General features: G+C 39.1%; 2 protein-coding genes across 5 annotated transcripts; both read right to left on the bottom strand.

Moving 5' to 3' along the window:
• Positions 1-179: 179 nt before the first annotated feature.
• On the bottom strand, positions 180-15,534 carry tcf3a (transcription factor 3a). 3 transcript variants are annotated; one of them, XM_033982101.2, is made up of 20 exons: positions 15,249-15,534; positions 13,105-13,201; positions 12,822-12,891; positions 9,375-9,442; positions 8,988-9,063; positions 8,458-8,498; positions 8,222-8,357; positions 8,066-8,115; positions 7,131-7,230; positions 6,802-6,935; positions 6,237-6,387; positions 5,824-5,882; positions 5,672-5,750; positions 5,204-5,280; positions 4,820-4,987; positions 4,636-4,747; positions 4,427-4,559; positions 4,021-4,262; positions 2,330-2,458; positions 180-2,245 (listed from the first exon to the last, which is right to left on the bottom strand). In XM_033982101.2, the coding sequence occupies exons 2-19, from the start codon at positions 13,156-13,158 to the stop codon at positions 2,337-2,339; spliced, it is 1,872 nt and encodes a 623-aa protein (XP_033837992.1). In that variant the 5' UTR covers positions 13,159-13,201; positions 15,249-15,534; the 3' UTR covers positions 180-2,245; positions 2,330-2,336. The 3 variants fall into 3 exon arrangements, with proteins under 3 accessions (XP_033837992.1, XP_033837994.1, XP_033837991.1); XM_033982103.2 differs by lacking the exon at positions 4,021-4,262 and adding an exon at positions 2,755-2,993 and having other exon boundaries at positions 15,249-15,533; XM_033982100.2 differs by lacking the exon at positions 4,021-4,262 and adding an exon at positions 2,755-3,020 and having other exon boundaries at positions 15,249-15,532.
• Positions 15,535-17,105: 1,571 nt separating this feature from the next.
• Positions 17,106-22,221, bottom strand: LOC117385536 (solute carrier family 22 member 4-like). 2 transcript variants are annotated; one of them, XM_055228282.1, is made up of 11 exons: positions 21,840-22,221; positions 21,666-21,769; positions 20,825-20,979; positions 20,459-20,630; positions 20,238-20,379; positions 20,066-20,160; positions 19,711-19,925; positions 19,460-19,642; positions 19,257-19,392; positions 18,970-19,073; positions 17,106-18,126 (listed from the first exon to the last, which is right to left on the bottom strand). In XM_055228282.1, exons 1-11 carry the CDS (start codon positions 22,209-22,211, stop codon positions 18,110-18,112), a joined length of 1,695 nt encoding a protein of 564 aa, XP_055084257.1. In that variant the 5' UTR covers positions 22,212-22,221; the 3' UTR covers positions 17,106-18,109. The 2 variants fall into 2 exon arrangements, with proteins under 2 accessions (XP_055084257.1, XP_055084258.1); XM_055228283.1 differs by having other exon boundaries at positions 17,106-18,129; positions 18,973-19,073.
• Between the last annotated feature and the right edge of the window lie 637 nt (positions 22,222-22,858).

Genomic DNA, 22,858 nt, shown 5'->3' with positions numbered 1-22,858 from the left:
TTGTTTTTGGAGAATATTGTCATATGATGTGTAAAACATACATTATAAGATCTATAAGCTGGCGGCCATACGCCTGGGTACTACTATACTTCGATGCGTACTAAAAAAGTTATTTGGACCTTTCAACAAGTCAATATATTTCTGTTACTTTTAGCATTACAAAATAAGACACAATTAAATGAACTTTTTAATGGCACATTTATTGCTACATTACTGTTATATACACAACAGCTCTGAATTTCTACTTTATATATAAAAAATAAGAAACTGGAGGCACTTTGAGGACAACCTGTAGACATTGTCCCCAAACATGAGTGAAGACACTTATCTGCAGCAGATATCTGTTATGAAGATATGATAAGCTGTTGCAGTTTACATTAGAAGTATGCATACCTCTTCTGTTTGATAAGTAAAATAATTAACAGAATTAAAGGAAAGTGGGCAAAAGTGGACAAAGGTAAACCAAATACTGTCAGAACAGTGCCAACTTACAATGGTAACTCTGATCAAACATCTTGTATAGTTCAAAACAAAACAGATGTTAGTCAAGGACATACTATTCAACAAAATAAGCACACAAAATTTAGGGCAATTGTTTTTGATAAAGTGTCCGAGGTGAACACCTAAAGACTAATTATTTAATCATTCAGATGGTCAGAGACACAGTCAGATATATCACTGTACAACAAATAAATCCACAGATACATCTTCCACTATGTAGTAGAGATTTATGCAGGCACTAGTGAGAAATCGGTATGAAAAATATCCAATGCCAGGACAAAGGCCACCCTGATGATTCGAGTTTCATTTGCCTTCATGTGGTTATAGGTATAGACCCGAGAACAGTATCCCACAGAATATGCAGATATTGCAACAGTGTAGCCAATTACATGAAAAAGCAAAAATTATACAGGAGCTGAAAATGTGAGGGGGAAAACTACAGTGGCAACTGTTGATCCCTTTTACATAGGAAGGTTATCATATATATCACTAGAATCCAATTAACTGGCCAGGTAATAAGAGGCAGTTCAAATACCAAAAGAACAACATGAACATTAGATTCACATCTGAGCACCTGGCACAATACCTCATTTGTTCTGTAATCTCAACTGAACTTACAATGCATTGAAAACATTTTCAGCCCCAAGCAAACACAAGACTGTCAGTCAAAGATAATCCAATCAATCTGTGAGTGTGATTTTCAATAAATTCAATTATCTGAGTGATAATATATTAAATAGTTTGTATTTTTTTATTTGATAAAAATTGATTGTGGCAGAATATATTTTCAATGCAATGTATGTAAACAAAGATCATTTTGAATGAAAACTTCAATTATACACAAGTATTTTACAAAGTAAAAAAAAACATCATACAAAAGGAAGATTCTCATACAGGCAATTGTTTAAAAATAAGAATGCAAAATGCCTCCACATGGTCAGTCAATGGCAATACAGAAAATTGTCCATTCAGTTCAACTTAAAACTCATGATCCCTTTAATTAACTTGCACTTCAGCTGGTAAAGAGGCAACAGTCACCATAATACAAATGCTATGACGATTGTATGAAGTTTGAGCTATTAATAACAAAGTGAATTTATTCAGGGCACTGCTGACATAATGATGGTGAAGATGGGGCAGAGGTGTTGTCATCTGCACTGGAGTCCAATAAACGCCTCACAGAGGAATAGTTTGGAAATCCATTGACAAGTTTGATTTACTTTAGACGCACTTTTTTTCCAGAGTCTCTGCTCAGGTTTGTTTATGCGGTGGGTCTCTTTCCTTTCTCTATTCCACTTGCATGGCAGTGACAATAACAAATGTACAGGACGCTTTGAGGTAAGACTCAGGATCCACAGTACAAAATAATTCACACTTAGTGAGTCTTATAGGTTCATTCAGTCATGTTGAACAATAATCCATACTTTTTAAGTTAGGAATGCCAATCAAATGATCCAATAAAACATTTCTTTCAGTTTCCTCATATAAGCAATTGATCCAAGTAACATTTGCTCCCAACATGTAACAAAAAACTAAACAGAATGTCATCCTTGTCCTTTTCTCAAAACTGTCATCCCTATTTTAGTAACATGTTTTTTTGTAAATCCAAAGGAATGTGGCCAACTGCTTTTCAGTATGGAAGGAAGTGTGTTTTGTAGAAGTTGATTAACACACCATTGAGATGCACAACAATGATATACTGTATTAAGGCCACACGATTTCAGCGCTGTACAATCAACCATAACTGCAAAAGATTAAGAAACAATCACATTACAAAAAACATATTAAACAGTGTACTTTATTTTAGGAATAACATAGTAGACCTCACCTGAGTATTACAGGTGTCCATCTCCCCCCAAGCCTGGGTGAGTCCCTCGGTGAAGCTGTTGGTCCACCCCAGAAACTTTCTCCTCCTCCCTTCTTTTGAGACACGCTGCCTTAGGGTTTAGATTTCGCTCTTTGGAAATAAAGAATAAAACTTCATAAGTTAAACTGCAATAAATGACATGTTTATAGAGTTTACCATGAAAATCAAATCAAACCCAGAAATGAAAATAGTAGGATGAAAACTTGGCAGAAAAGCAGTGGCACTTCCCCTCTCTTTTCCATGGTTCATTATTTAAAGAGAGGAAAGCTGAAGCGGATATAACACAAGTGAAATGTTCAGGAGGGGAAATAGCTTCAGTAAAATGTGTTGAGCTTTGAGATGTCTATAGGAGACAGACTGGGCCTTTCTTATCTTGGGTGACCTACCTCGCACCTGCTTCTCCAGGCCCATTATGACCTGGACGGCCTGCTGTAGGATTACCAGCTTGGTCTGGGCTTTGTCGCTCTGGAGGTGGACCTGACACATCCTGCCCAGCTCTCTGAAGGCTTCGTTAATGTCTCGGACACGCACCCTCTCTCTGGCATTATTAGCTAGGCGGCGCTCTCGCTCTCTTTGCTCCTTCTCTTCAGCAGTCAGGTTCTCATCGCTCACTGAGACCACACTGCTGCCAGGAGAAAGGGGGTTGAAGCAGCTAGGTAACAAAACCAGATGAAAAGCATGATGGACCTGTACTACATCTTTGCACTTTTGGCTGCATATGTCTACTCTGTTTTCTTTAATTAAAAATAACTGATGAAGAAATCCAGTGGAGTGGCCTTCTGGGTAAGAGAGTGCATGTATGGGAAAAATGTAGATATTGTATGAATATGTGGCGCCAAATTGAAATTCTGAAATCTGATCAACGGATTCTTGTGACAGTAATTGTTCCAACACTTCACCTTAGTGGTCACTGGGGTCCAGGGCGAAAGTTGTAGGTATAAAACTATGTAACAGGACAGAAGTTATGAGGGAGGGAAAGAGAAAGGAAGCGCACCCTCTGCCAAGTGCTGCACAAAGACAGAGATAAAGCCATTGTGTTAAATACATCAGCAGCAGGAGATGTATTTATTTGAATGCAATAGAGAAGATCACTGTTGCCATCTGTGGAAGGGAAATAAAGGCAATGGAAACGAAACAGCGCAGCAAAAACAATTAATGCCTGAAAGGCTGAGGCATGCATTACACAGACACTGCAACCAATTAGTGAAGTTAGTAAAGATGAGAGCAGCTACTGGGATTCAGTCACATAACACAAAGCATGTTGAAAAGACACATATAAGCTCTCTCTATGCTATACAAAAAAGACAAAGGCTGTGACAGTCTGAGTCAGTTATGAAGAAAACATGGTTATGTGCAGAATAAGAAATGTTAATGGCTAAAGCGAAAAAATTTGACAACCTGACAACACATTGTGAGTTCAAATGAATGTACTATGTGTAGGAAATAAAGGACATTTCACTGAAAAAACACCCACACGGCTTAATTTCTGTAATAATACGTTCACTTGTTTTAGTGTAATTTTAAAAATCCATTTAATTTTATTTGACAATAATGTCAGAAAAAAACAGAATTTTAAAAACGTAGACAGTGGATTGGAACCGTGTGGATGTTTTTTGTCCCCGTCTCTTCCTTTGGTCCTGGACCCCACTGACCTCGGACTTGCTGCTCCAGATTGAGTATAATGTTAACAGCCTGTTGCAGTACGATCAGTTTGGTCTGAGGTTTTTCATAGCTTAGATGGAGCTGGCACATGCGGCCGAGCTCCTTGAAAGCCTCGTTGATGTCCCGAACACGGAGCCGCTCACGTGCGTTGTTTGCCAATCTCCGTATTTTTTCCCGTTCAGCCTTAACCTCCACTGGCAGGTCTTCATCATCCTCTTCATCATCTAGGCTACTATAGTGCCAATGGCCAAAAACGTTATTAAGTTAATAACATAACAGGTCCTAAAATATAAATAGTAACTACAAGTAAATTCACAGTGTCTATCAAGAAAATTACATTTTAACCAGAACTTTTCAGATGCTGTTGTTATATGGAACATTGTCAGTAAACAATACCTTGTTCGAATACGGTTCCTTAAGTCCTTCTTCTCGTCGTCTGACTTATCGGTGATAGAGCAGTTCTCATCATCCTCCTTTCTCTCACGCTTGATCTCAGGGACACTAGAGTGGTTTAATCCACCAGGCAGGCCTACAGACAAAAAAGTGATGTTATTGTTGAAACAGACTGTGTCACCACATTATGTGATCCAAATAAAAACACTTACTGCTAAAAGTTTCAGGTTGAGAACCAGACTGAATGGGTGCAGGACCAAGGTGGCTATTCAGCAGTCCACCACTAGAGGGCAGACTTACTGAGTCCTCATGGTGACTAGACCCCTTCAGAAAAAGTGAACATTTTATTAAAATATAAAAATGACAGAAAATGGACCAAATGTAATAATTCCATACCAGTCCAGAGAGGCGGCTGCCGAGTCCTAGTGTGCCACCAAAGGCCTGTGCTAACCCGAGACTAGATGAAAGCAGGTTATGCATCTCACTAGGTCCTGGCCCTCCTTGTCCACTGGCATGACGCTGAAGAACATTGAGTGCTTCCTCGAGTCGATCCATTTTATTTTGCTACAAAATAATGAAAAAAATAATAATAAAGCATTATTTCAGGCATCTTCAAATGATCTTAAAACAGTAAGCAGCAGCTATAAACTACCGCATTAAATATTTTGACAAAATTTATAAGGCATTAACTAACTAAAATGAAATTTGTACACAGTCTAAAATGTGATGCACCTCTCCTACATTTATAGATTTATCATCACAATATTAAATTTTTCTTACCATGGGCTGTATTGACTCTTCAAAATTAGGGGAAGGAGTGGTTTGGCTTGAAGACCGAGTCCATTGGGAAGCAGAAGCTGGGGACACAAAGAGAAAACACCTCATTCACAATGTCTCCTCCACTGAGAAGAGCACATAACCCACTAGTGGAGGCCATGACATAAATCTGTGTATGAGCAGGTCCACAGAAAGTACTCCAAATTTAAAACAAACTACATTATGTTGGTGTATCATATTAAAACTATAATTTAAAAACATCACATTCTAGGTTAAAGATAGGTTTGATATAGAAAAATAAAACAGCAGGATGTTTTGAAGCTGTGCTAAAAACAAAGTCCAAATCTCCAAACTCAATGAAAACAATACAACACAAGATTTTACTGCAGCCGTCAACAACAGGAAACTCTTTATACAGAAGGCCTGATGACCTTGGGGCCAGAGGAAAAACTGAGCCGTCTCTGCACTCACCTGATACAGCCTCGGGCGAGCCAGAGGGGGTGGATGGGGACGGAGGGAAGGCACTACTGTTTGGGTCCGAAGGATAGATCTGAAAAGGCATCACAATCAATCAATAAATCAGTCACTATTCAAAGTAATATGTACCCATTTTTTATACTTACAGAGGCCAGAGCTTTTCCGATTTCATCACCAGAGCTTCCAGGAACTGCCCCACGGTTACCTAAAGAGATGTCAGCTTTTATGAGTGCATCAACCTCAGCCTGTTTTAGATTTGACTTTCTTTCTGTTTTTCTCAAAGACATTAAAAGACAACACATGAGACATCTTCAAAGAATTGCATTGAACATTCAGAAGAAACGTCTTCTGTCTTCTCTGTATTTCTCCATCACCTGCTAATCCTGTTAAAGTTTGTGTTGCTGCTCACTTAATCTATGTGATTTTAATTTTTTTCTAAAGCCATTTTAAAAGCCATTAAGTTCCATTATTATCTCTATCTCAAAATAATTAACACAAACATGTTTTTATAGGCCCAGAGTATATGCTTGCAATGCAATAAATCCAAAGAAAACTGTACCCATTAGAGTGTCAGTGCCGGCAATGGGAGGAGTGTGGCAGGGGACTCCAAAGCTGCTTGAGCCGGATTGGAAGCCAGCCGGATGAGCTCCATTGACTTCACTGCCATGCAGAGGGTAGTTCTGTGGAGACAAGGGCAGTGGCTGCCGCTTCTGTATAAAATAAAGCAAATTCAAAAACTACATTTATAGTGATAAATCAAAAGATCCACTTTTCCACTGGTCCAGCGTTTCAGTAATTCCTGTTTTCTAGTTACAGAGGCTGGAAGTAAAGCTGCTTTACTACTTACAAACTACTTACAACTGTTAGATTACATTGCTAGTTTTGTGATGATTAGAACCTTTTGGCTGTTATTTAAGTGTTGATTCTTGTCCAGTTATTGTGAAGCTTCTCCTGAGGCTAACTGGACAAAAGCAAGCTCAGGGCTAAACCACTTTACAAGAGGGTTCAAAAACGAGTCCAGCTAAACCCCTTTTACAGCGAAGACCAAAATGGCCACACCTGCACAGTGCCACGCTAGTGGAAATGTGGCTCATATGAAGAGTCCCAAAAAAATAAGCACTGACCATTCTGTCCTGGGGGTTGATGGCGGAGAAGGGTCCGTGGCTCAGATGAGGCGTGTTGCCTTGTATGGCAGGATAACCAGGCTGAACCATCGACCCACCAGAGCCCCAGGGGTCTGAAGGAGGATGAAGACCTTCTGTCAGGAGGCAGCCAGTGGACGAAGTGGGCACAAGGTGTGCGGAACAACCAGAGGTAGAGGGAGAAAAATAAAATCTTAGACTCATAACAAAATTTTTTTTAATATGATTATCCACTACTTTTACTATGAGTCTTATTATTTGTCTGATTATGTTTAATAAAATAGAAATGTTACAAGCTCAAGTATTCAAACCTTGCATGTAGTAAGATGGAGGGTACACATTTCCTGCTTTCGAGCTTGGGTAAGCAGCGTTCTCTCTGTTAAATTCCTCTCCAGTTGCTGATGCATACACCTACAAAAGTGCATAAGGCATAATGCAGTATGAGGTTACAATTGCTGCATTAAATCTAAATTCTTGCTTCATGATGTACTATTGATTTTGCAGTGTATCTAGTAGTTTGGTTGGTTTTGGACTGCCTTAAACATACTCATTAACACATGTGAAAAAATATACAGGAGACACATGAAGAGCCCAGGAGATATACATAACTATGCATAAGCATACGCATTTTTGTAACGACACACCCCCTCAATCAACGCTATTATACATAAACAACAAGTAACAAACTGTGTCTATAAAACTAAACTCAAATGGACTTAAGTTTTCTTCTGTAATTTGATTAAACAAAAAGAAAAAGAAGAGGAAAAGAAGGAAGAGTCGAGCAAACGGAGAGATGCACTACTAATTACTGAACCATCTGCCGAATCCTGGACAGCAGCCAACTCCACTGGCAGCTGGGATAGAGAGATGGGGGAGGGAGGGGGAGGGCTGTTGTTCATGGCGGTGGGGGTGGGAAGAAAGGAAGAAACCGAAGAGGAGGAAATAGGGTGCAGTGGTGAAGTGGGAGGAAAAAATGAGGTGGAGCGAAAACCATCAGTGATCTAACTTGGCTCAAGCACAGAACTGTGGCCGTAAAGTAAAGGCTGCACCAATACTGCTATAAATACAAGCAGCGGATCACAGAGCAGCCAAACGCATGGGTTTGTGCTTTTATTTTATTTTTGCAGCAGCACAAGCTTCATTGCATGCGCAGACTATATTCACTTTAATAATACGAGAGCAGAGCTACATAGCGGTATTGGTGAGAGCAAATATGAATTTGAAGTTTAGAGAAGGGAGTGCTCACCGAAGATGGGAGTCCAGGGGGGACCTTCCTGATCTTTTTTGGCTGTGTGTCTAATGAGAGAAAAATGTGAGATGTTATCAAACAGTACATATATAATGTTAATACTTTACAACACACGTTGGAATTGTAAAAAAGAGCTTTTAAAAGGAGACTTACCAATGGGTTCTTGTGCGGGTCGTCGACGAAGGTTGCCTCCCCCATAAGAGGAATAAAACTGTGAGTTTGACTTGGGGCCGGTGGGTGAGAGAGCATCAGGGCTGGTCAGGGGCATTTCACTGGGCATAAATCCTGGCTACAGACGGGGCAAAGGTTTAAGAAATATTCAGTAAAAAGTTGTGAAAGTAAAAATATGATGCTGTAGTCGAGTGTGTGTTCTCTGTCATATTATTTACCTGTGTTGCAAATGAAGTGTATGCTCCGCGATCAGCCTTCCCTGTGAAAAGAGGGGGTCTAATCAGGTCATGATCATAAAACATATTTCATGTCACTGTTAAATCACAGCATGTCCTGCCCCTTTTTCAGTTTGTGGGCTCGCCATCTGCTGTTTAAACGTATATGATGCAAGTATTTATGGATCTGGACCAAAAAACATCAACAAATTGCCCCATTATAAATGGTTTGGGGGCAATTTCACCCAACCTCTGGCCCCTCCCTTGACAGTTAAACACAGAAGAGCCATAGGCTGTAGTAATCCCAGGGGGAGCCTCGTTTGTGCATGGGTGCCCTTTACACCCAACCCCCTCTATCAGTAGCACACAAACAGACCCTCCTCCTACCTCCCTTTCCCATTAACCTCTGCTTCAGCCGTCGCCATCTCACCAGAAAAGGCTTTGCCCACAGTTGTGCTTGGTGTTTAACTGCATTTTCAGGCAGTAAACATACTAGAATAAGATAGAATATTTTTAAATCAACTAAAACATACCAACAGCTCCTGAGCCAAAGAGAGGAGCAGAGGTGATGCCATCCTGCTCACTGTAAAGACTGCTTTCACCATAACTCTGAGAAAAAAAAAATTGAATTCAAAAGGTTGAAACAGAAACAAATCTACTTTATGTGTTTTTGGAGAAATTACAGTATGCAGAATCAAATAATCATCGATTATTGTTTGTTTAGAGTAAATCTTGCTTAAACAACATTTTAAGCATGTATAAAGTATGTAAAATTCCATTAATATACAGGTAAAAAAACATAGTATGCATGATGTCTATATCAGAACATAGTTTTCAAGATATAGGTTATAATGTGAGTTGTTAGTATTAAATCTACTAAATAACTTAATATCTACTTTATATTCAGGAATTAGCCGTACCCTTGTCTGGTTAAAGGATTGACTGTTCTGTTCTCCTTGTCCCCAGGGACCGGACCCATTCCTCTCATCTAAAAGACAAAGAACTAGGTTAGGCCAATTAACAAATAAATGGCACAGAGATACACTTGTCACAAAGTTAAGTCAAACTTGAAGTCCTCAAGTTGACCTGCTTTGATCCAAGTTTCCGGCTCTCTCGAGAGCACGCTGCATCGACGGCACATGACAGTGACGTGCTGTCACACAGCGAGGAGGTTATGAGCTGTAGGAAGTTTGAATAATTAACACTGTGTGTGAGCCTCAGAATCCTCCTTCTCCCACTCCTCACATTTTCCATGGCAACAGTCGCTCAGGCCCATTCTCTCACTTTTGGCAGTCACCTTTAGCGCCTCGGAGACACAACGTCTCAATCAGGCACAGTTGACACTGGCGCTGCCTGGCCAAAGCACTTGAGCTCTCAAAGAGGTGAATGTGTTTGAAAGGCGAGATTTTAAAGATTAGTGGAGCAGAAATTTCTGCCTGTCCTCTTTTCCTCAATTTCCTCTCATACTGCAACACAGCATCTCTGGGGGAAAGCTGAAGCTTAATTGCGTGCTGATTTGCATAATTGTGCATATTAATGAAGCTAGTCTCTATGAATATTCATATTTTTGTTTTGTTGTCTAATTAAAAAGCGGAGATGGGAGAAGAGAGGGGGAGAAGGGTTTGAATCATGACAGGATCAGCAGTAGAACAGAAGAATAGGTCCACAGTGCGGAGAGCAGCGAGATTGTCGTGACAACTATGATCTATACGTGCGGTGGCAGAGGAATAAGAGATGGAGACCGTGTCTTGTTTTATCACTCTCGCTGACTGTCACTCAACCTGCCAATCAAACACTCCAGAGAATGAGTCCTGTTGGTACAGAATCATTCCAACGCAGTCTGACAACAAACACGGCCAATGTTAAATACTGTTCAAGCAGATGCCACTGTAGCTACACACACAGTCAAAGGTCGAAGTGAAATACCTAAAATCTAACCTACCAAATGACTGTGACATTTTTGTCATGTCACAAAACCCACATCAACATAACGCATGTTCCTGACCGTTAGCTTGGATTCACAAAGTTATTCACAAAGTCTCGTTTTTACTACTACTAATATCATCTGAGATCCTTAAATCAGCATATAATTACATTTATTTGGTATGTAATGTTTTGGTTTTTTTTGGGTTTTTTTTATCTCAAAGTAATATAGAAATAACAATTTGACTAATAATTAATTGTAGTCATACTATCTTTAATACAAAAGCTTTGTACAAAAAGTTATACTAGTCTAAATTACTTTGAACTACACAACAAATAAACATACAGTTCCTGTTTTCTTTCAAATTTCATCTGTCATCATACTATAGTAAAATCTCTCGGGCTAAAAGTAGTTAAGTGAATAATTGTAACGTAATTTGTAACGTATATAATAATGAAATAAATATAGAAATTGTTATACACAGACTCGAAAGCCTGTAATGCAGTAGCTAATCTAGGTCAAATTTATTACAAAATCTAACAGTCACAGGGATTTAATAATTGAATCACTAATTGATTTATTGATTAACAAAACAAACAAAAATAACATCAGCTGTAGCCCTAATAATCTTACTAACTTTAATTATCAAATAAACTTCTGAAACGATTTGATTACACCGTTCAATGAAAAGCTAAAAATGTAAGCTGTACTCAGACTGTCAGCGGGGCCTGGAAAAAGAAAAATGAAGAAAAGGGTGAGTAACATGAGACAAACACTCTGGCGAACCCCAATGCACCTCTCCCAGCATGCAACGCCCCTTTGAGCACGGCCGCTCTATAATTACACAGGAAGAGATACTGGAAACAGACAAGCAGCCTGAGTCACCCACTTCACGAACACATGCGCTGGCCAAACTCGCAGACAGCACTGGGTTCGAACAGGAATACAGCCCCGGGCGCCTATAACTGCGGCGCTGCGGAGTGGAGCGATCGTCTACACGCCTTCTTCCTTCCCTGACTCACACAGACACAAAGCATGATGTCAGCCCGCTCTCAAGAGGCCCGGTGCTCCTAATGAAATGCTCAACAATGTACAATAAGTCTGGCCATTTGAACCTGTGAGTCACTAGAGACACCTTACACACCACGGGGTACCTTAACAAAACACAACGTGAATAATATTTGAGGTTATACTACTCTAATTGAGCACAATTCAATTGAATTAAAAAAAGAGAAATTGCTATTTATCTAGAAATGTAAAAAAATATATATATATCTGAAAGTAATCATGCAAATTTCTAAGTTCTCTTTTTCTGCATTTTTGGTCATACACCGTTTATAAATATGTTTCATGATTCTCAGTTTCCAAATGTCAAAAAATGAAAGTGTGCTGACAGATTTCGTGTGTCGGCTTAAAGTAGTTAATGTAACAAAAAGCATAGATGAACCCATGTCCAACTAGAATACTGTTCATTTGAACAGTTTCATCTTTACAATGTGTCAATAATGCTTTCAGCGTTTCAAAAAGTAATATGTCATAACAACAACAGAGTCAACTGAGTCAGAAGAGAGGGAATTAACAAGTTTCACGTGAAATTTAACAGGAAATTTAAGATGCATTGCCATTTAAATTTTAAATGAGTGAGCTTAGACTTTGGGGTGGGGTGTAAACTTAATAATCTCTAAAGACAATGGCGTGAGCGGACTCGGGGTGGATAACATCAGCGCGTGTTTTTAAGCGAACACCTTTCTGATACAAAAGAGTGAATAGAAGAAAAGGAGCTATGGATCCCACCCTGCACCATTGGCCTTGTCTTTCATCTCACAATAATATCCTGTTTCACTCCTACAGCCACAGAAAGGCCTACATTACCTGTAGACAAAGTGCAATAAACTGTGTCTAGAACCTTGATATATTGTAACAGTGACTTACAGACAGGATATGGTACTGAATAAAAATTTGATAAATGTAACAAGAGAGCTGGTTTTCAGAAACTATGTTAAATCAATGGGAAAAACACAATCGCTGACAGTGTCGACAAAACAGTTTAATTGGTCTTTTTCTCATCATCCCCCACTCTGTTTCTGTCGTTAGTGATTGAATGACAACAGCTGAGGAGGTGAGGGAAGGGACACCTGTAAGGCACGGACGAGGAAGTGAAGCTGCGGCTCGGGGATCTGCAGGAGGCCAAGCCACATTTTTAAAGTCGAGGGATAATCTGTGAATGGACACGCTTTGAAATGACATGAGCGGGAAACAACTACTGCCATTGGTATTCAAAACGCCAGACAGCTTTTCAGAGCGTGTTCAGTACTAAGCTATGTTTTACAAAAAGAAATGTGGACGACTGCCTTTTGAAACTAGCCAGGATATTAAAGGAAAGAATACCGAAAAGAAGAGAAGGAGAAGTGAAATTTAAAAAATTATTTTGTCTTGGTCTTACCTGCACCTCCAAACTGGCTGGCGAGAGTGGTTGGACGATTTTTGCCATTTGAAACAGGAAGCTCAAACATCTAAAAATAAAAATGTAACCACTGTTATTACAAGAATCTGCAAAATGTTTATGCAAATAAAATGCTGTGGTCCTGTATTTAAAATGCCCAAATGGAATTTCTTTAAGATTATTACCCATTCATTAGTCTACATTTAGGGAAGCCCAATTATCAAAGAAGCCATTTTTCATACATAAAAACTAATTTTTTGTCCAAATTTGACCCACATCTTACCGCAGTAAAATCCAGCAAATCGCTGAGCTCCTTGTCTGTTCCCACCGCAGCCATTCTGCGCGGCTGATCACTGGGCCCTTTCAGTCTCAGCAACTGACTAAGACAGAGGAAAGGAAAACATCAGTTAGCACAAAGCACAAGAGAGACACATGCTATCAGTAATAACATAACTTTTAATGTTCAATAAGGAACATTTACTGGGTAAAATCATAAGAATTGTAGGGGCAAAATAATTCATTTCAACTCAATCTATAGTCCAAAAAGTAAAGTAAAATATACATGTATGTGTTGTTAGTATCTGCCTGTATGTAACATTGTCACATTAACTTGATATTAGTTTATCATTCAGAGAGTTACTGTAGATTTCATTAAACAAATCACATACAAGCTTTTCTATGAATCGATTAGGGGGATTAAGGATTCTGCTGTTGTTTGTCATGGTGCCAATAACTATACATTTGTGCTGTTTCTTCTCTCTCTAGACATTTGTGTAGTATTAAAACAGACACACAAATACACTTGATGGTTCACATAAAGGAGCTTGTGGATAACACCTAGAAGACAACAAAGCAGACATGATCCAACACTGTGAAAAATGATAATCTAGATTTATGTTTGAATATTGAGCTGAATCTTAAGGTTAAGGCTTTCACCCAAAAGTCCACCAGCTGCAAATGTTTGAAGGTTGAGCCACATCTATCAGAGGCTCAGAGCGCAGCCACAGGCCACAGAGGGCTCACTGTTAGCCCCTTTCTGCTGTCTCCACCTCAAACCAACCTGCTACAACCAGAACACACGCACATGTGGCAAGGCAGCCACATCTTTAGTAATACTTTGTAATAAAGCCTTCATTACAGTCCATACACTTGGCTTCTGGTGACACAATAAAGAAAAAATAGTGTCCATTTTTAGCCCCTGAATGTTGTTAGATATTGGTGCCAGTAATTAGTCAGTATTATGTATAGGCTCATAGGCTGTGAAAGTCTTTGTAATAAGCCTCCAGAAATAGACAGTGAGTGTGTTAACGTGATTTGCACCTCTAAGTACGTGTGCCCAAATAAACCATCATAATGTATTAATAAGACTATGACACTATACCAGTCAAAACGTTTGGAAACAGGTATGGTCAAGGTAAAAAGTCAGACAAATGTAGATACAAAGGAGTGACTAATTCTTTCTTTCAGCTGAATGAAACGCTACTAAATCCTTTGACACAACAAAGTCTCGCATTTTCTGCGTCTCGCTGAGCTGAGGTCAAAATGGGGGATTAGCCCCTCCTAACAAATGGAAGTTCGCAGCCTGGTCTTGAACACCCCCACCCCGGACAGGCCAGGCGTATTCATGAGGCCAGGGACCAAATACCACAACATCACGATCTGGCACTAGAACAAGAGATGGAGACAGTCCCCACTTTTCCCCCACTGGCCCTAGAAAAACTACAGACACTGAAGACACATGTGAAATAGTCAAACCTGTTGACAGCCCCGAGTCTCGCAGGAGAAAAGGACCCTGATGCACACAAAGACTGCCCCAAAAAGTTTACTTAGGTGTTCAAAATGTGACACACAAAAACACAGCCCCCGTGAGGTCTGGACGGACAGAGGAATACTGTGGATTTCCTGCATTATTGAACAAAAGTGCACTTTATGTGACGATATATTAGTGTTTTTCAGGATGTGTTTCACGTCTTGTGCTGAAACTTAATAACTGTACAATTTCAACCCAATTAACAGTCACTTAACTAACACGTTTTAACACTATAATGAACAGAAAAATAAAACAAAGAATCAAAGGCTGTTTAAGGTGAATAAAAACACGGTGTATTTGACTCGTGTCTTTGCTGTTTTAACTGAATGACACGATAAACGGTTAAACACTGAGACATACACGGCTCAAATTTAAATAAAACACTATGTTTAATCAAAACCAACTTTAAATTGCCTTAACGTGGTACTAAAAGTGCACATTTAAATGCCACATGGCCCAGTACAAATGAAAAAGGAGCAGGTTAAAGCTGAAGCCGCAGCCAAAGCAACTTGAACCATTTAACGTCACTCAACTTGGTTATTACTCCAGTAACAACACTAGAGTTACACTCCAGCTGCACACACGTGTAACAAACGCCTTTTTATAAATGCATTTACCTGGGTTTAGTTAAACTGCATTCAAGCTGAAGACGGGGCTGAGTGGAAAACGTAGAAAAACAAAGTTATGGATCGGATCCTTCCTTTCCCCGTGCTCCGGACTAAAGGCTTTTTCATCAAGATGAAGAAAAGCAAGTTCTACAATCCGTCGTCGTCTTGTTACGATATCTTCATAACATAATTCAACTTGCGTCCTTTACACGTTTCATGACGTTCCGAGGCGCCCTGTCTCTTATACTTTAATTTGTGAGCGTTTCATTTTCCAAGTACAGACATTACAGCCTCCACATTGTCGGGTCCACCGCGGTATCACTCCGCGGCACAGCCTACTGGAGGGACATGAACACTAAAACATCAGCGGTGTCCAATTTCACTCAAACTCACACAACTTTAAACTAACTCACAGCCGAGTCTCCTAACAATCTACATCAGCACGATCTCTAAATAATATCACTGTTAATTCGTCCAAAAGGGACCTGAACCAAACAAGTTTCGCATCAATGAACCCTATGGGGACTATATCGCTTCGCGGATGTCAACGTCGGAAAGCACTGCAGAACAGTAGAAGATGGAATGATATATTAGAGGGAGGGCCAATTGGATACGACCACATTTTGATTGGCACTATGGCACATGAAACGCCCTAATGGGGTTTGAGCTCGCCTGCTTTTAATTGTAGGTGAAGTTTGACTGAAGCCGACTGTCTATAGGCCTAATTGAATGGGTTTATGATCGTTTATTTAGTGATGTATCCTGATCTAAAGTCTGGTAACACACTTATCATCAAAGCACCACTTAAAGAGAGATGAACTGTGATGGTTTGCAAAATGCAGCCATATATAGATGATCTAATTGCAGTTATAGGAGTGCACACTGTGGAGGAGGCTATGCCCATGGGCTGCTATAGACTAGACTGACAAACGTCTTTTGTTTGTTTGTTTAATGAGATGTTTCAGTGGTTTAATAGACGACTTAAATTCATGTCATGCATTTGTGAGACTTTGAGGAGAAAACCTCAACTGGTTTGAGGGGAAACAACGTAAATAACATCTGTACTGGTCTTTACGAGAAAACTCTGCCATTCACTTTGCGGTTCACAGCCTCTCCAGCACACACATGTTCACCATCACACGCGTGCATCTGCACACACACCTGTTTGTCATTAAACACATGCACAACTATTATTATTTAATCTTTTTGTACAAAAAAGAGACACATTCTCTAAAGTCCATCTAAAACAGCATTCATTTATTTCAATCATATCATGGACAGTTACAGCCTTTTGACTGAGTTCAGGTCACATCTTCAGGTAAAAGTGTAAAGGGAATCTCAATGGAGCATACCCCTCATATACATGTAATCATAACACTGCAAATACTGAAGGGTGGTTGGCTTTTAAAGAAGAACAAATGGCAAGCAAAAGGAAAAAGAAACTAAACAGAAATAAAATGATATTTAAAAAAAAAAAAAAACAACTGCAGCTATTTATAGATTGGAACTCCTTTTCCCCTAACCCCAAAGAGTTCACCCTCCACTCCACCCACACTTTCCTGGGCTCCCTCAGTTCTACACAAGCATTGCAGCATCTTAAATGGGTTACCCCAAACAGCCACCCACGCATCAGGTACAGTATAAAAACCTTAGGCATCCTGTTATGACTGCTGGTTTCCTGTTTCCTGCAAAAATACCCCCCCTCTCCCTCCCCCTCCCCTCATACACACATGCACGCACCAACACACTAGAGCACTAACCACTCGTCACATAACAAACACCAAGGCATCAGCTGCTGTTGCCCCCATTTCAAATACATAAAAAAGGTTTATATATATATATATATATTTTTTTTTTTTTCCTCCCACAAACACCAGACTTAGGAAAGTGACATACCCCAGTGCAGTGTGTGGTGTAATGGCATGTCATTGGGCCAAAGATGTCAAAAGCAGCTGTTCTTCCCCATTCAACCAAATAATTAATCGTGTTTCACATATAACGTGTTGTTTTCATATGCCAGAGAGGAAGATGTACAAGTGTCGAGGGACTACTAAAATGGCAATAACACTGGAGGGAGCTCAAGTGTAAATGGTAGCAACGTTTCCCGAAATGAAATGAAAATAACTGTGACACACTGCACCACCTGCTAAGATACCTGAGCGTTCCTCTCTACAGGGGTCAGCTCCATCACTCTTAATTACCCCAAATCATCCTGGATTCATGCCGTGGTTCTTGCTCAATTCACGCTAAATGCTTACTGACAATGTAGATAGTGACTATACATCAAATACACGGACACATTTAGTCTCAAACTTATGTCTCGAGTCTTTTTTGCTTACATATTTTCTATTGTGACTACACTTTGAAAGCATCTGCCAAGTGTCATCACATATAAGGGAATCAAAGTGTTTTTTTCTTGACATAAACGTGTTATTTGTTTTCTTTTTGTATAAGGAGCTCACTCATTTGCTCACTTTAGGAGCAGACATGGGACAATATCCTGTTCTTCTTCCAAATTTTGAGCTTCTCATCCCATCCCCCCTTTTTCTTGCAGATTGGAATTCATCAGCAATCAAAGAGCCACTGACAAACGCCCAATCTTAATTACGACCTAATTTGCATATTTGCATATTAATGACTGCAGAGTTTGCTGTTTTTCTGCTGCAGTAGACCCCCTCCCCATCACCCCATCACCAGCGCTCACACTGCCACCCACATTTAGAACACTACAGCTTTCTCCCCATGGTCAAGGCCGGGCACTATCAGCCTCAAGTTGATAGACATTCGTGGGAGACATTTTATTTTGGTTCAAACACTAGAATCCCTGTGCAGTTATCTAAACACAGTTGGTTTGTCTTGTCTGGTTTTCTTCAACAAATGCTCCCCCCTAGTGGTAAAAACAAGAAAAGAGAGAGTAAGAGTGAATTATATAAGGAAGGGTAGAATAACAAAAAGGCATTTTCAGACTGATATTTCTTGTTGTTTAAGATCATGATGTCCTTCAGTCCATGTTGCTTAAAACCTTAGACTAAACGATGCTAATCTAGATCTACTGCTAGTGCTATTACATAATTACAAATTGTAACACATTAATTATTATTTACATCTCTAAATCTTTGACAGGTTGCGATAAAAAGCTATAGACCTACAGTAAGATTATTCATTATTAAAAATGTATGTATACATTTATTTTTGTCTAAGACAATTGATAAAGTTGGGCAAGGAGGCACCTACAAACAGCATTTTCTGATATTTCCAATAAAAGTCTAGATAACATTAAAACATTATTTTTTAAAAATGTCACGTGTGCTTAAAATGCCTCCTTGAAGTAAGAGAATTCTTTTTGTTGTTTGTATTAGTACATTTAGTACCTGGCAAGACGTATTCTCAGTAGTCTATTGACGCCCCCTAGTGGATTTAAACTGTAATCCACTAATTCTTTTTGATTGGTATTGTTTAATATTTGTCATTTAAAATCACTGTAAGATATAAGATACAGTACTCGTACACCTATGTAACTGGCAAGAGGCTGAATCGGATACTGAAATGTTATGCTGTTTGTGATGTAAGTGTAATTTAGGCCCACATCAATAGTCTTGCTTAAGCAGGTTTTATTTTAGTAACCATATTAAGTGCAATAAACAGTTCAAAATGTAATTCTGCACGCACCCTGTACATGGCAATGTTAGCAATCAGCCTTCAAAATAAAGAAAAACAAAACAGTAATTACCAGTGAAATGGTGCCGTTGTTTGTCAACAGAGGGAGCTCTTCTCCACTTCCCAGCTCTCAGATTTGGACTGTGTGCAGACGTACCCTTGTTTGGACAGCAGTGTCTTAAAACGAAAAGAAAAAATGACAAAGAATAGTATAACTAAAGGTCACACATTGATTTGACCTCAGTAATGTGTGATCAGTGCTATTATCATAATAAATCATAAATCAGTTCACATCGATGCTACTTAATGACAGTAGGTTGACACTAAGAAATGCAAACATAAATAGAAGTTAGAGCCTACCTATGAACTGGTTGCACCTGACTGATTAGTTCGGGGAGTTTGTTGTTTCTAGTGTCTGGCAGAAACAACGTGAGGACAGAAGCCACAATACTCATGGACCCAAAAACAATGTATGGAGTGCCCTTGTTGTACACTCCTGTAAATACAATACAATACATTATTTATAAATATACACCAAATTCTTATATCATAATGTTCATTACCTAAATAAATTATATAAGGGCACAGAATACTGCCTATTCGTCCAGTTGTAGAAAAGATTCCTAGTCCTGTGTTCCTGACTACGGTGGGCATCAACTCAATAAAAAACACAAACATGATAGAGTAGGCAGCTGAAATCCCAAACCTTCCACTCAGGGCCAGTGCCTGGAACACAGTGTCCATGTCTGTTCAAAAGAAAATTTCTGAATATTTCTGTTGACCAGCAGTTGACACGTTAATGCACAATACACACCGTCAGGCACCAGCTGAATTATCAAAAGCAAAATGCCACAAAACATCATGGAGGAGAACACAAAGATAGGCCGTGACATTCTGCTGACCATGACCCAAGTCATAATATAAGCTGCGATGTCAATCACAGCAGAAATGAAGCAGTTTAGATACTTGTTTCCATTTAAGTTGCTTGTATTCAGAGAGAGGCCAGAGAAAACCAAAATACATGTAAACCTGCAAAATAAAACAACAGTTTGAACTCACAAACAAGGTAACATGTGGTTCTAATATAACCCTGTTAGATTTGATTGATAATGGTTTAGCTATGTGTTACTCCAAATAAACAAAACAATAAAAGCAGCAATTATTATTACCACATGAAAATTCCCATTAGTGTAATGATTCTGATGTTTGATGTGCGTAGTAGATCCAAACATGTGTAGGAATTTCTTTCGTCTCTATTTGATTTCTAAAACAGAAAAACAAAGTAAGTAAACAACAAAATGTTTTTCTTCTGAGCAAAAACTCATTAAATTACAACATCACCATCTGATCTAAACACTCTTTAGATGGAAATATGATGTCAGGGGTAGACACTTGGTTCATTTTGGCTGCTTTACGGATGACAGCCTCAGCTTCTTTTAATCTATTTTTCTGCAAAAGCCATCGTGGAGACTCTGGTACCACCCTGAAAAGAGAGAGTGCTGTTTTTGGAGCAGTGATACTGTAGTTGTTCTGTAAAAAGTGTAAATTCAAATTGAACTCACCACCACAATGGCATAACTAACAAACCAGGAATGGCACAAGCTACAAGCAGCATCCTCCAGTCCCTTATGAAGTACCCGAACAACGGTAACAGGGCATAACCGAGCCCAAACCCTACACTCTGACCCAGGAGATTGTAGGCCATACGAGGCTTGGGACTCAGTATCTCACTCCCTGAAGGCACACACGGAAAAGGAAGTGCAGATACATGACAAATCAGTGACTTATGTTGACACTTCAGTCGACACTTCAGTCATCAGTATGTGCATATTATGAGCTTAACAGAAATGCAGAACTCATAAACATATTAATTACTCTACGACCGTGGCTCATGGGCAACGGATGAGATATAAAAATGTATTCTTTACCCAGAATAAGGGAAGTAGTGTAGCAGGATGTCAGTCCAAATCCTCTCAAACAGCTCAACATAGTGAACATGCCCCAGTTGACAGATGCCGCTTGGATCAAAGCAGTAATACACTGCATGGCCATAGTTAAAAACAAGACAGGTTTCCTCCCAATTCTATAATCCAGAAGAACATGTATCAGTAGAACATAGAACATTTAAAATTAGATCGATAAATAAATTTATGTTGAATAAATAAACGGTTTCTTATCTTATTATATAAAGAAAGAAAGAAAGAAAGAAAGAAAGAAAGAAAGAAAAATAAATAAATAAAGAAACATAAATAAAGAAATTAATTAAGAAAGGAAGATAAAGAAAGAAAGAAAAACATAACAATGAATAAATAAATAAATAAAGAAAGAAAAAGAAAAAGAAAGAAAGAAAAACATAACAATGAATAAATAAATAAATAAAGAAATAAAAATAAAAAGAAAGAAAGAAAAACAACAATAAATAAAGATAAAGAAAGAGAGAAAGAAAAATAACAATAAATAAATAAATAAAGATAAAGAAAGAAAAATAAATAAAAAAATAAAAGATAAAAAAAGAAAGAAAGAAAGAGAAAAAGGAAGAAAGAAATGTACAGAGCCTAAAGGTGTATTTGGTCTTCCGATATTTTATTTGAATAGTTTCTTTTTTCAGACCAAGTTTCAGTTTCTCTTTATATCTGATCGGATCAGACGCGTCACAGCAACGTCACGTGACCAAAGAGCAGGCGAGCAGATACGAAAACAAACTACACTTTGGTCTAAAAAAAAAAACCCCCAAAAAACCCAATCTGTTCAAATTTAGTGTGTGTTTACCTATCTGACAGGTTCCCACACACAAAAGATCCAGTCAAAACTCCAACAAAATATAATGAGGAGGAAAAGGGCACTTTCCACGCATTGTCACACACCAGCTCCCACTGCAATGACACGTGTCCACATTATACACACAAAAATACTCTATGACTTCTTAAATGATTGAACTGTTACCTCGGACACAATAGTCGCGGTGTAGATGTCTTTACTAAAGTCCCATCCGTCTGCACAGGCCTCCGTGTCGTTGCTCGGTGATACTTGGGACGAGTTGAGCCTCTCTTTGTATCTGCTGCAGCCGTCAGGTCCCACGGAGCTGCTGCGCTCTGTGAATGTGAAGTCCTGCACATAACTACTGTTCAGATTCCACTTTTCATTCACTTTGCAATGAAAATCTGGCGTGTCCGATACAAAAACAAACACCACACCCATGTAACCATTAGGAATAATAAATAAACTCAGCAAAAATATTAAGGTAATCTGAAAAGGGCCGTAGTCACCGAGGAACAAAGTCACGTCGTCAAAGTCTTTTTCTTTTTTGTCTGGCATGTTGCAGGCTGAAGAGCAATTAGGCAACAAACACAAGTGACCTGAGTTGCTCCGTGAAGTCTAAGTGAGTGTGAATCATGCTGTTTGCGTATATGGAGATGCTGCTGGTGCCAGAAATATTTGGCAGGGACATCATTATAGGCGTAGCAAGAGATCAGGTAATAAACATGATAGCACTATAGACGTGTTATTGAGTTAACCTACACTTATTGTTCCTAAATACTCTGTAGAAAGACAGGCTATGGTAGATAAATCTTTCAGCATGACAATGACAAAACAGAAAACAGGGTTAACCTCTTTTGACAGTCACAATCTGGGCTTGAATCCAAGTGAATCTGTAGAGAACAAAGAAATATAAAGAAGGGTGTGAAGGGCATAAAAACATATAAACTTTCCCAGCATTATACATTTACATACATACATACATACATACATTTGGTTACTATAGAAACCCTCCTCTATCCTCCTGTGATGACCTCTGACCCTGAGTGAGCGACCTCAGGCTGAAGGGTCATTTGAGGTCACGGGTCAGGTCTCATGAGAAGACTGTAAAAGCACTTTGCTGATTGGCTATCATAATCTGTGCTTTGTGTATAGGTGTAACTGGCCTTTTGGCACAACCAGGAGAATCTGAGGTCTGCTCTTGG

This window comes from Periophthalmus magnuspinnatus, chromosome 17 (assembly GCF_009829125.3).
Source record: "Periophthalmus magnuspinnatus isolate fPerMag1 chromosome 17, fPerMag1.2.pri, whole genome shotgun sequence".
In the NCBI taxonomy this organism is placed as follows: domain Eukaryota; kingdom Metazoa; phylum Chordata; class Actinopteri; order Gobiiformes; family Gobiidae; genus Periophthalmus; species Periophthalmus magnuspinnatus.
The sequence above is the reverse complement of the archived record's forward strand: the minus strand, read 5'-3'. Positions and strand labels throughout refer to the sequence as shown.